The sequence below is a fragment of the Apium graveolens genome, chromosome 3 (assembly GCF_009905375.1).
Source record: "Apium graveolens cultivar Ventura chromosome 3, ASM990537v1, whole genome shotgun sequence".
NCBI classification, from domain to species: domain Eukaryota; kingdom Viridiplantae; phylum Streptophyta; class Magnoliopsida; order Apiales; family Apiaceae; genus Apium; species Apium graveolens.
The window spans coordinates 292,321,375-292,335,032 of record NC_133649.1 but is presented as its reverse complement, the minus strand read 5'-3'; the positions used below and the strand labels follow the sequence as shown (position 1 = coordinate 292,335,032).

The 13,658-nt window shown below is 34.4% G+C and overlaps 1 protein-coding gene across 1 annotated transcript; it reads right to left on the bottom strand.

The window, feature by feature from the left end:
* Window positions 1-9,687: 9,687 nt before the first annotated feature.
* Window positions 9,688-12,493, bottom strand: LOC141713579 (29 kDa ribonucleoprotein A, chloroplastic-like). Its single transcript, XM_074517057.1, has 4 exons — window positions 12,002-12,493; window positions 10,883-10,984; window positions 10,349-10,648; window positions 9,688-10,041 (listed from the first exon to the last, which is right to left on the bottom strand). Exons 1-4 carry the CDS (start codon window positions 12,344-12,346, stop codon window positions 9,976-9,978), a joined length of 813 nt encoding a protein of 270 aa, XP_074373158.1. The 5' UTR covers window positions 12,347-12,493; the 3' UTR covers window positions 9,688-9,975.
* Window positions 12,494-13,658: the final 1,165 nt, after the last annotated feature.

Below are 13,658 nucleotides of genomic sequence, written 5' to 3'. Positions count from 1 at the left end.
TTTATCAACATATAAATCTAAAAATATTTAATATTTTTGTGTTTTTTAATCATCTTTTGAGCGAATTCAAGAATACCTTTCAAATTTTGAAAATCATATTTGGTTCTGTTGTCAACTATATAGTTAGAAAACTGATCTTCAAGTAATAAGAAGATTCGATCAAATTTTAAATAGGTATAAAATCTTATAATTTGAACTAATTTAGCTTATTAAAAACTGATAAAGAATTATGTGAATTAAGATAAGATACGCATGAAATAACTTCATATATAAAAGGTGGGCCTAGTACTGATGCTTCAACTATACTAGTGTACATTAGATATTCGGGGAAGTTCACATGCAAACATAAAAGGTGGCAGAAATTTGGCTTCCTGATTCCTAATTTAAAGAAAAAAACTTGAGAAATATTATAGTAGTTCAGATTGTTAATATAGGGGGAGGTCATTTGTCCCACTTCGATTCTTAATATTTAGCGTGTGTTTAAAAAAATGAAATTAACATAGATTTTAAGTGATCGATTAATAAAAAAAATATTACTTGTGAATATGTTAAAAATATTGTTAATATGTTAAAATAGCAGTGCTTAACTAGTTGGTAGGAGAAATGAGTTTGTGTAAATTGATGAGTGAACAAACACGTGGCCAATCCTACTTTGTCTAGAGTCTAGACAGTAAAAAGTAAAAAACACTTGTATAGTTGAAGTATTGTAAGGAACACTTATTTTTCTCCAGTACAATACACATTGTTGTTGTTCGGGGTCATGGATACTTGTCAAGTGATTATGTTATAGATACAGTCTGCAAGAGTTGCAGGAACAGAAGCCATGGCCATGCCCTCTTAATAAACATTTACTAACTATATATGCAAGCATTCACAGCCCACAATTTACTAATGCTGCTTGCTGCTCTTAGGATAAGTGTTCTACAACTGGGAATCTACCATCCCAAAGTTGCTCCTTTCAAGCTGCTGTTAACAGTCTTATTCTTCCTTACTTCGCCTTCTCAACTTTTTTCGGGTTTATTGTAGAAAACTTGCATGTAGGGTTTTTGGTGTGCACGCATGAAAACTATAACTATCATTTATCTATACAGCAAAAACTTTCTACGATACGATAAGCTGCAACAAATGCATGCCGGTGATCATCTCCCCTAAATATATACACACATACTATTAAAGTACCATCTACTGCTTAGCACATGTCAAAATTCATAAATAAGTCCTACTAGGCTACTACCAATAGACCTCAGCTGTCACACACCAATCCTACACCAACATATGTCTGCCGACTTTCCAAAGGGTAGCCTATTTCCAAATTCCAGAAATTTCATGGTTTCTGGGTCACAGAGATAGCAGAGCGGCTCTACTGTAAAGCTAAACAGTACTCCTGGTTTAGACTTTAGAGCCACAAATATCACCCAACTCCATTAATTTAAAACAAACATTTGGAGCAATTCCCGCTCCAAGAGGGGCCTAAAAGTACAAATTTGGACATTTGGACCTGGTCTGTTTATAGGTTCAAATTTGGACTGAGATTAAAATAATAGTTTTTATTTTTGCTTTAGTTTATTATAAATATTTGATTTCAGATATTTATAAATGTAATTAAGTAACATTAGGATATTTATAAATATGCTTGCATTTCTTAAATTCAAATCATAAATACATTCAAACAGTAAAGTAATTTTGAAAGTAAGGATTACAACACATCAAGGATTACAACACATAAAATTTAATTTGAAACAATACGTAAATGAAATGTAATGTGAACTAATTTTTTAATTTAGTTCGACAAATTAAATCATCTGAGAAAATATCTTATATCATATAAAAATAATAAAATTATTATTATAAAGACTTAAAATATTAAAAATAAACATTTTAATATTTGGACCGAAATTTAGACCAAATTGTTGGAGTTGAAGAGGGTTCGGTCTAAATTTGAACCAATTTTTGAATCAAATTTAGACCAAATTCTTGGAGTTGCTCTCATGTGACAAATAAATCTCCAGCATTTATTCAAAATATAAGATGTTATACAATTAAAATATAGCACAACATCATAAATATAAATGTGGGTTCAAATTTTGTTATATTGCCAGAAGAAAAGATATAGTACTGGGATCAATTAGTGATATTTAGTTTAGGGTCAAGTTTGGTTTTGAGACTGCTCGAGTAAAGTTGAGGTGAAGGCAGAGAGCTAGAAGATGAGAATAGAACATTTGATTGGCAGTTACAGTGTGCATTTAGATAACAGAGTAAATTGCAAAGTGCTAGCTGAACTTATCCGTTTTTCATTTTAGTGGCCGAAATTTTAAATTTGACTAAGGGCTACTTTTAAAAGAACAAAAAATTATTATTTTTTCCTCGAAAAAATGGCCGTTAGCTACCTTTTTGAAATACAAACGTAATGTCTGGCCACTACATTTCAAATTTGAAATTCCGGCCACCAAAATGTAAAATCGGATAAAGTTGAGCCACACCTGCCTAGCTTTCACTAAATAATATTGGGAGATGTTCCAAAACATGCAATTATTCCAGCATATATATTGCAGAAAATTTCCGCACTATATTACCGCGTAAACTTTTCGCGATATGATATGTTGCAACAATTTTTTGCTTTAACCCGACCCGATATAAATCGATAACACAGCAAACAAAAGGGACATAATATTCATCATTAAAAGGTTACCTTCCTGAAATGTTTTCCTTTTGGGTAGAGACTGACTCTGGTCATCCCTCCTCTGTGATGAAGACTTGTCCTGTACTATATGACCACATGGTAAAACCAAAATAAAAGAATATGATCCTATACCAGTGCCCTTAAGCCCCCATGAGGCCACTTGGCCTTCAAAATAAAGATATCACTGCTATCATTCACAACAATGACTAATGTTTCTTGCAAAGTTTGTGCCACCAATGAGCACTGGAAAAGACATGAACCAAATCAGTTTCTTCTGAACTCTCACCACTTTATCTCCCATCTTTAACAGCTTTGAATGATATGCAGCAGTAAAAGCTTCATATATTGACTTTGTCTAAACGAAATTATTAAGGGAACATCTTCATCTTTTCTTGTCTTAACAACGAAATTATCCGCAAATAAGTTTAACATGGGAAATTGATGTGAATGCAAGGGGTCTATCTGCGCTTAAGTTTTTGTTTTTTTTTATCGTAGGTAACCCGCAGCCACTACCTTCGGGTGCGCACTGGGTAAACCCTACGGGTTCACGCAATAATAACGCAATAATCTGCAAACCACGTGAACCAAGGTAAACCGCATTTAAGCCACCAGCTCAGGCTCAGAAGGCATAATCATAAATTCTCTCCCGTGGGATTCGAACCTTGGCTCGGAAGGCATAATCATAAATTCTCTCCCGTGGGATTCGAACCTGTGACCAAGAGGATAGTTTTTCTCTCTTTAACCAACTGAGTCAACCCTTAGGCTTCTTCCTATCTGCGGAAATTTTTCGCGAACAGATGATTTGCCAACAATAACTGAACGTGGATTAGTTGCCTTCTCTAGTTACTTATCATCTTCCATTAGCACATATAACAATAATTTTCTGCCCCCAAAATAATCACTTCTGTGTCAGTATATTATGATGTTCATGGTCTTGTGGTGGAATTATAAGCATGTGCTTTATCTTTCCATACAAGACTTCAAAAGTTTCAGGAAAATAGTGCTCTCATGCTGTCCTACATTACTACAAAACAAATGTTGGGAAGATAAGGTTGTTCAAGTGAAACGAACATGAGTGTTTGGAATCTTACTACAGCAAAGGATGCTTTGTTTACTGTGGCAGACTATATAAGGCAACATGGAAAAGGATAAATGTTCTTAAATATTCAAGACATCAAACATGCATGGAAATGAGCCATGTATAATTAACATTATGGTAAATGTTTTCGGGACCTCTAGCATTTTTCATACCTAACGCTGATACAAATTTGAGCTCCAGTTCGCTTTTGTTACATAAAAAACGAGAAGTGAATTGCAGAACAAGGCAGAAGAAAAATGTGAGCAAGAAGAAGCTGAAATATAAGTGATCACGTAGAGGTGCTTGAAGCTACTGGTGTTTGGATGCCACACATATACATGTCATATGTGCAGTGCACTTTCTATTTCCCAAATTGCTCCAAACAATATAGTTTGAGCCTTTGTAAAAAATCTACAGTTTAAATGTCAATAAAAAAACACTGTTACTTAAAAAAATTTACTAGCTTAGCAAAGAAAAGACCTTCACTTTAGTCTCTCGAAAATACAAATGACTTAATTATAACTTAAACCTTAAATTATGATATTTTGTACACATAAACCTTTAAAGAAAAAACTCATACACTTGAACCCCTTATGTATTGAATGTGTATATCCTAATCTTTACTCCAAAGTTCAACCAAACACTCCTGAATCGTTAAATGTCACATTTTCAGGCACGGTCTTGTGACTAGATTTTTTTTTCTCTCCAAAACTTGATTCCTTTGTTTGGAGGGATACGGACTTGCAACTTAGGAGTGAAAAAACATTTTTCCGCCCCCAATACCTCGCTAAAAAATGTGACATTTAACGATTCAAGATTGTTTTGTCGGATCAAGGGTCATGATGTACACATTTGTTACATAAAGGGTTGATGTGTATGTATTTGAACTTTAAGGGTTCAAGTGTACAAAACGTCATAATTCAAGGTTCAAATTATAATTAAGCCAATACAATATAAACAAATTAAAGGTTATCTAAAGCATATAAGATGCTGCATCCTTTCACTAATTTACCAAACTCTGGCTATATTCAAGGTCTCTTGCAAACAAAAGATTGGTGAAGAAACATCAATGGTTCAGAAATCAAATCAATATATCCCATCAAATCAATTATGGCAACAAATGAACATTATTCTCATCAAATACCAATCTCAACTAAAGTACATCTTTCCAGGTCAAAATCACTCTTTCCAAACAAAGTACTACCATTTTTTAAAATCTTTGCATGTTTGAATCAAGAAAATTACAGTAAAACCAACACTCAATTACAAAAAAAAAACAACTTAGATCCACAAATGCAGGTAACAACATACTGGGATCATAAAAGTTCATTCAAACACTCAGACTATTGCTCACTACACTTGAGCACATCAAACAGTTAATCACATGCGATTATCAAAAAAGAGCAAAGGATTCTTGTAAAGTAAAAAAGGTAAAATGGCAACAAACAATCTTTAGACTAGCAATAGTTAAATAAAATTACATACTAAACGCATTAGTTAATGGAATAAAGACAGATAAAGTCCATCAGAAATCATGACCTAATCTAACAATGAGTATAGTATGCTGATTAAAGGAGTAGGTTTCTCGCATGTTACAACGATTCTGGTAGCTAATACAGTTTAAGAAGTCAAACTAAAATTTGTTTTCAAATTAGCTTACTATAATAAAGTATAGTGACCCAAGTTACAGTTAGATCTTAAGAAGACAAACCACATTTTTTATACTATGGATTGTTCTCTCTCTTTTTTCTCTTTCTGTATGGACTGTGAGGAAATGATCAGGAATGGGAATTTAGTAATACATTATCAGTGAGTTAGCCTTATTGTCGAAAACTATGGTAACTTCTTCTAACGCACAGCAAAGCAAGGAAGAGAGCTTCATATTACTAAAAGAATTATACGTATCTGTTTCTGTTAAGTTTTAATAGCCATTGCAGGGTTTATGACCCTTCAACTGTAGAATCATGATAAACTTGACAAATAATTTCTTTGGTTTGAGCATTTTCATAGAAAAGCATAGATTCTGGCAGAACATATATCTTCAGTTACAATTTCAAGAACCTCCAAGTTCTACTCAGGAGATGGTCAAGGTAGGGCTCTGCAGACTTTGAATATAAACTTCTCACCGAAAGGGGTTTACTAATGATCCTGTTAGTAATGCATACTAAGAAAATTTGCAAAGAATTTATAAAACGGTTTTCTGTCGATGCACATAAAAGTGAGTTTGAGTCATCTGACTAGGTTCATGGACCTATAATTGTCACTTCCCATCTTCATTGAGCTTGTCCCTCTTTTTCAAGTTAACTTACTGATCAACCTAATCAGTTTGTCTACCACTCTCGAGCATCATCGCAAGCAGTGTTCATTCATATATACTCTTACTCAAACACACAGAAATTATTTACACCTGGAACTTCTTTGTAAAAATCTAAATACTTGATGTAAATTTCAATTTGGCTTTGAGTATGTTCCCTTCTCATGCAAGATTATATATTCTAAGCAGTTCAGCTCAAAAGTAATAATATGTTCTACCAGATGAACCCATGTGAATGTGAAACTAAACTACTACATTATATCTATCTCTATAGACATTTGAGCATCACTCATGACGTTTATCTAATACACAGACAACAAAATTATATATGTTTGTATAAAGGTTATAAAGCATTCCCTGATTCTTTGTTTTGATATATATAAATTCCCTGTTTAGGACACTAATGAAAACAATAGTTCTAATTCAGTTTTGCCAAAAGCATCTGAATTTGACATGATTAAGTTAAAGACAACATTTAAAATGCTAAAATTCATACAGGAATGTAATATTTATAGTCAATACAAGTCAGTAGTGGAGCTAGTCAATACAAGATGAGAATGCAAACAAAGAAAATGATGCAACATGTGAAAAACACAATGGGAACTGAAAGTTCCTTACTCTCATTCAAGAAGACCATGTAGAAGAACATAAGAACTCATCCATGATCAGATTATGTTTCGATCCCAATTCAAATTCAACATTTCACTCGGCCTATTCTAATTTTTGATACGTGTACAAGTTAAATCTTATATCATAGATCGTTTCTAGAAATGTCAGATAAATTACATCATTTTCAGTTGAGTTAATGAATACAAAAATAAAAATAGGTCGTGCACGATAACTGTGATGAAGTTAAAATAAGATACCTTGATGGCTATTTAGCAAATAAAGAAAAGATACCTTGATGGCTAATTCAAACAAGAAATGATATTTACCTTCAAATTTGGTAGATCTGAAATCATGGATGAAAATGTTAATTCCTGTGACTTGCACTCTGTCTCATTGTCTGGTGTGATTACTCCATCAGCCCATGCTGCTGCTTCTGGTCAAAAATAAACAGTCACAATCATATCTAAGACACTACTTTAAGTTTGTTTCAATGACAGTCAATCCTTAATTTTAGTTAGCAATGCCTAGAATTGTGCAATACCGCAATCCTTGTTCAGAATCTTTAAAAAACTTAAAGAGTAACATGCTAAATAGCGTAACTGACCAACAAGTTCAAAATCCAAAAGGAAAAGTGGGGGAAAACCTGTTTTTCAACCACCAGAGCTTTATGCCTGTAGAAGAAAAGAAATCGTGTCATGAGACAGAGACTTTTCGAACTATAGAGTAAACCAACACATGAAAAAAATTAGTTTTACTTTATAATCCATAATTGGCCTATTACTCTCCTTGTATAGATTATAATTGTTTGTCCTTCAAGAGTTGATATATACTTTGTAGTCGACGATAATATAGATGTATAGAGAATCATTCAGGTCACAATGTCATGGTCTCTTTAATTCATACTAATAACTACTTGTCCGGCCCATAAATCATCCAACAAAGATCATATGTTTCACACAAATTAAGTTGCTAAGACTTGCAATCTACACTGCAGAATGATCATTTCTCAATGACGCAGTCTCATTGCTACTTAGGCTATTTAGGGCTCTAACTTTAACTACGACTGGGAGAAATCCTGCCTCCCTTACACTTCTAGAAGGGATCAAAGAATTATCTAATCTTCATTTTGCAGTTTCGCTCTATGCTCAGTGGTAGTACTGTACATATTTAAGGTATTCGGGCCAGAAACCAGACACCTAACAAGAAGCTAACTGAAATACCCTCGTTGCAACTACGTTCAATTATGTTTTTTGGGTTTGAACAAAGTACAATGCATAAACTTTCTGCACCAGACATATAAGATACTATAGGAAGACCTTAATTTTAAAAAAAAAGCATCCTTGCAACTAAAGCCACAAGCTTCTGGTTAAAACCAGAAACTATTTGCTTAAAGCTGAATAGAGTACCCTGTTCCTAAGTTGGTTAGTAATATAATGCATATATTTACACTCAAAAAATGGTAGATTAGTTTCAGAATCAAAAAGAAAAATATGTAAGACATAGTTGTCATTTACACTAAACCCTTAATTGACGAAATTTTAAACATAATACATGTTCGATACCAGCAAGACTTTGCAGGATAGTTAAAAGAGATCCTAATTTATACGCAATCAACTGGTGATCAAGAAGATATCAGATATAGATGCATAACTCATCTGTTCACTAGATGTACAAATCAGACCTGGGAACACCAAATTCTTAAAACCCTAAGCCACATATATGAGTAGAGGTTGTGATCATTATGTATATTGTACATATATGAAGCGTAATGCATTTATGTTAACTGCCTTAAAACATGCACTTCCATAGCATCCAAGTTCTAGAATATGAGTAGCAGAATAAGCACAAAATTCTAAAGCGATGAGGCCAACCATACCTTACCAGAAACATTGACTCATGAAAAAGATTCAGGGGTTTCTCTAACAAGCCTATAACAGGGTGAAATTGACTCCTAAATCCTAATCAACTACTCCGTAAAACCAATCAGGCATAAACTGGTAATATAGTTTCTTTTATCATCATCCGATAATTTATGTTAACATTGACCCCTGCTGCTCATGATATTGCTCATAATACTCCATATTTAAGATTTTTTCGGGGTCAGATTCTCATGGAAACTTACTACAAGAAATTTCAAGCTCACTTATTTTATCTGTATTGCGTACTGACCCTTAGAATTAGGCTTGACATAAATATTCGTTATTAAACCAATATCGGGTAAGTTGTACGCAGACCTTAACTCTACTCTAAAGATAAGATGTACGCAAACCTTACCTCTATTTTAAAAGAACAGAGAAAATGTGAAATATTGTCAAGGCTCATGGGGTGTATCTGTATTTGGCGGAGTAGGTGAAATGATCTTTACATGGAAATGAAAGAATACGGATGTACACGGATCTTACTTAAACTCTAAAGGTAAGATGTACGCTAACCTTACCTCTACCTCAAAAGAACAGAGAAAATGTGACTAATAACTCGGAATAAAAGCCATATGACGATCATAAAAATTACGGAAAAGAACATCTTATCAGGCAATTTGTAGAACATATCCCATGCATCCTTCCATCCAAATATATATTTTTGTACTCCACTTAATATACATTATACAATTAACCTGCAGTCTTTTGTACGCAACGGTACTGTTTCCTGTTAAATTATCTTCACCAACTTGACATGTTTGGTTTATCTTATAAAGCAGTTGAATTAGTTTATAAATGAAATAACATGTTTAACTGGATTATAAAACTGGCTTATGAAAATCTTACTTTTATCTTAAATTACAAATGATAATTTCCAGAATCAAATTGTTCGTTTCCAGATTCCAGTCCTAGAACTTAAATTTCATTCTCAAGTGATTTTTATTTGCTTAAAAGAGTAACACTGCATTCTTCAATTTTTTTTTTCGAGGCAAAAAACAGATCATATATTATGTTTTATGTTTTGCATAATTCAGGCAAGAATCAAATTCAAGACTAGTGAAATAGGTAGGACTTTTAACAGCAAATGTACATAAATTTGCATCTGAGAGAGATTCATTTGTGCCATATATATTTAGGATAAACATAACATCAGTAGCTTTGGCCTGTCTACAATGGATATTATCGCTTTTACAAAAAGATGATCTGCCGGAAAACAACTCTAGCAATTAACTATGCACGCATAAAGGCATGTCATCTTTCACAAAACTAAGTGCACCTTCAGTAGCCCTTCTCTTCTAGTTGAAGCTACACATAAGGATTGGATACCTAATATAACTGCATTTTCTGGTTGAAGGTGTGGCACAGGAGTCAATACTTAAAATTGGCGCCTCGGTGGTGGAGCTTCAGCAACACTTACACGAATTTGTCTACCCTCAAGGTCCTGAAGCATCAAAAGTTTGAAGAAAAAGACATTATAATGAAATCATTTGCACATGTATAACAGTACACACATAATGTTATGTAAAAAGATATGATTAGCTATTTGTGTTTATGATGAAGGCAAGAGGCAATATGAGCAGTTAACTTATTTAGAATGGATGAGCATTTGTGTTTATGATGAAGGCAAGAGGCAATATGAGCAGTTAACTTATTTAGAATGGATGAGCATGATATACACAACTATATAGATAAAAGAATCGATGATAATATGGGGCGTACTAAATAGAACTTAACAAGACAACACTTACAGCTCCATCCAAATTTTCAATTGCACGATTGACCTCATCAGAAGAGCCATAAGTCACAAATCCAAATCCCCTCGATCTTCCACTTTCTCTATCATAGACCACCTTTGCATCTAAAACCTTCCCTTGCTCACTGAAAAAGCTTTCAAGTGACACATTATCAACATCCCATGAAAGGTTTCCAACATAAAGCCTGTTGGTGTTATCGAAACTTCTCCCACCACCCCTAGGTGCTCTAAAAGAGTTTTCATCTCTGGGAGGAGGTGGCCCAGAATTCACCCGCAGAGGTCTTCCATCAAGTTCCTGTCAAAGACATTGTTTGTCGATTTTATGAGAAAATACAATTAACAATTAATGGCATAAACTAGTTCAAGTCAATCTTAGAACTATAAAAGATTAACTTGGTGGTTTTTCGCAGTAGTAAATGATACATGCCAAACTGGTTCTTTATTTCTTGTAAGATTTATATAGGAGCACAATTTAACAAGAAATAGTTATTTAAAAACGATACAACATATGCAGGAGAATCAAACTTACATATCCATTAAATTGTTCAACAGCTGCTTCTACTTCTTCAATGGTAGACATTGTCACAAATGCAAATCCACGACTTCTTCCAGTGATTTTGTCATAAATAACCTACAAAGAGTTACAAATTCAGTAAGCCACATTTTGATACACAATCAGCTGCTCTTAGCATATAAACACCCGCCATAATGACATAGGCAACTTACTCACAGCAAAAGCCTTCATCACTAAGTCAAAAAAACTAAAATAAAACAATCTTAGACTGCATCAATGCCCTTCCATAATATCTTCAATTATGTGTATATTTTTTTCGTATTTTATATACAGAATGTAAGATTCTAATCAATGCTCCTCATAGATAAGGGTCTGAACTTTTATCAAAACTGCTTTGGGTTCAAATCCCTACTCTTTATATGTTGGTTGGTTTCTTAGTTACTTGATCAGAGTTAATGGCCGAATTCATAAGGTGTGAACTCGTAAGTAGGTGGCTCGGAGTGTAAATCCCTGGTATAGTGAACTTTTTTTTGTCAGGCTGGTATAATGAATTCTGAATTCTCATACCAGAGCAAATTGTAAGTACACATCACACCTAATTTCGAGATTAGCTCACTGCAGTTTCCATTACAAGTATTCAAGTTCAACAACAATTGCATACATTCAAATCTACAGCAATGACAAACACACACAACTACGCAACAAAGCTATGGAGTACCGAAACATACAAATCAACACTTGTAGCCATCAAAATGAAACGAACCCAGTAGAAAAATCCAAACTTTAAGCAAAAAAACACAAGAAATGAAGATATAGTCACACACACACACACACCAATGTAACAAAACATTAAAAGCAGCAATCTTTCTCAAAAGCAAGCAAATTAACACTTGTAACAATCAAAACAAAACAAGCCCAGATAGAAAAATACAATCTTTAAGCAAAACAACACAAGAACAAGAAGATATACTAACACACACACAGACACACCAATGTAACAAAACATAAAAAGCAGCAATCTTTCACAAAAACAAGCAAATTAACACTTGTAACAGTCAAAACAAAACAAGCCCAGATAGAAAAATACAATCTTTAAGCAAAAGAACACAAGAGAACAAGAACTGAACACAGTACCTCAACCATTTCAACAGTACCAGCACGTCCAAAAAGGCCAGCAAGAAGGGCACTATCACAACTAAAAGGCAAGTTCCCCACAAAAATCTTAAGGTCAGGAGAGAAGCTCCTCTCATCTACACCACCATCACCATCTTCTTCTTGTTCATCAAGCCCAAAGTCAGAAGAAACAGCAACTTTCAAGGGCAAGACAGATTTGTAATTGTAAAGCTTGGAAGAAGATAAAGAGGCAGAGAAAGATGTGGGAAAGAAAGAGAGAGAAGAGAGAGATGAAGAAGAGGGGAGAGATGGGGTTTTGGGAGTGAGGGAGAGAAAGTGGAGAGAAGATGTAGTTGAGACAGACATTTTTGCCGGAAAGATTTGAGAAGAAGGGGCGGCTACAACTTCTGGGTTTTAGAGGAAAATGTATAGTGGTATGTTTTATATGGATGATAGGATAGGGAAAAGGATAAGAGATATTTCTTGTGGTTTAACATTTGTAGGTAGAAGGTGGATGGGAGGGCAATTAGGGTTGCATCATTGTTCTTAAGAAACTCTAGTGTTGCTGGTCCATTTCTGTGCACTTAATTTGTGCTATTAAAATTATTACTCTGTTTTTATTTTTTTTGTTTAGAATGAAATAATTTCATTATAAAATTTCAAAATACTGTATCTTCCAAATACGAAGTTTATCATCCGATCAAATGGCATGTAAGTTGTCTTCAGATATTAGACAATAAAATCTTAATATATGAAATAGATAACCGACAACAAAAGGTCTCGTTAAAACCTTGAAAGAATTAAATCCTATGGGAAAAAACTCAGAGAGGAAAAAAAGTGCTCTTTATAAATCACATTTTATACAAAACTAATAATAACTAGTTTCTCGCATTCGGGACTATCGGTCCTTAAAAGATGCCTACGTATCCCTGTGTGATAGAGAATCAACCCAAAAACGTCGTATATAGGATGAGTCTAGGGTCAGCCGTGTGATGGGAGACTTGGAGGACGAATCTCCAACTTAGATGGTGATTAGGAGTTCTATAAGGGATGGAACTCCAGAACCTTCTGTGTAGGACTTTGAGTTCGTTTATGACACATATCTCTGCTCTTCCAGCCATATTGGACCTAGTCCGTGAACAACTTGTGTTCGTGGACCTCGACGACCTTTGCTGGTGGGTCTTGTCTACATGGGTTGTCTTGAGTCTGCTACAAGCTCGGACCAAATAGGTCTATACTGGACTTCAGACAAGAAGTCCAAGTGTAATTAATGTGACATTTAATGTGCCTTTAAGATGTATTTTCTATCAATATCATTTTCCCCCAACTTCCGGGAATACTGCTTGAGTTTTCGTGAAAGTTATAATGGTCTTTTCGCGACTCAGAGTACTTTTGGCCCTTCTCGGGTATCGGCCTTAATGGGTGTCGGGCCTTCATGGGTATCGTCGTATTATCGTAAAGTGTGGAGCGACTTACACGTTTACAACGACTTATATAGTGCGAGTATACACACTTGAGGCCTTTGCACATGCTAATTGGATAGTGTTTAACTAAACGGTCCTAATCGGGACTAAATAGCGAGCATTTATCACCCCTCGACATTCGTAAAGGTTAATTATAGGGTGAAATTTGCTAATAGGCCCTATTCGGGGCTAATCGGCCCTAATCGGGGCTAACT

Coding starts and splice junctions, on each gene's coding strand:
- LOC141713579 (XM_074517057.1), bottom strand. CDS start 12,346: ATGTCTGTCTCAACTACATCTTCTCTCCACTTTCTCTCCCTCACTCCC. Junction 10,985..12,001: donor GTACTGTTGAAATGGTTGAG/GTACTGTGTTCA, acceptor AACTCTTTGTAG/GTTATTTATGACAAAATCAC. Junction 10,649..10,882: donor TTGAACAATTTAATGGATAT/GTAAGTTTGATT, acceptor TGTCTTTGACAG/GAACTTGATGGAAGACCTCT.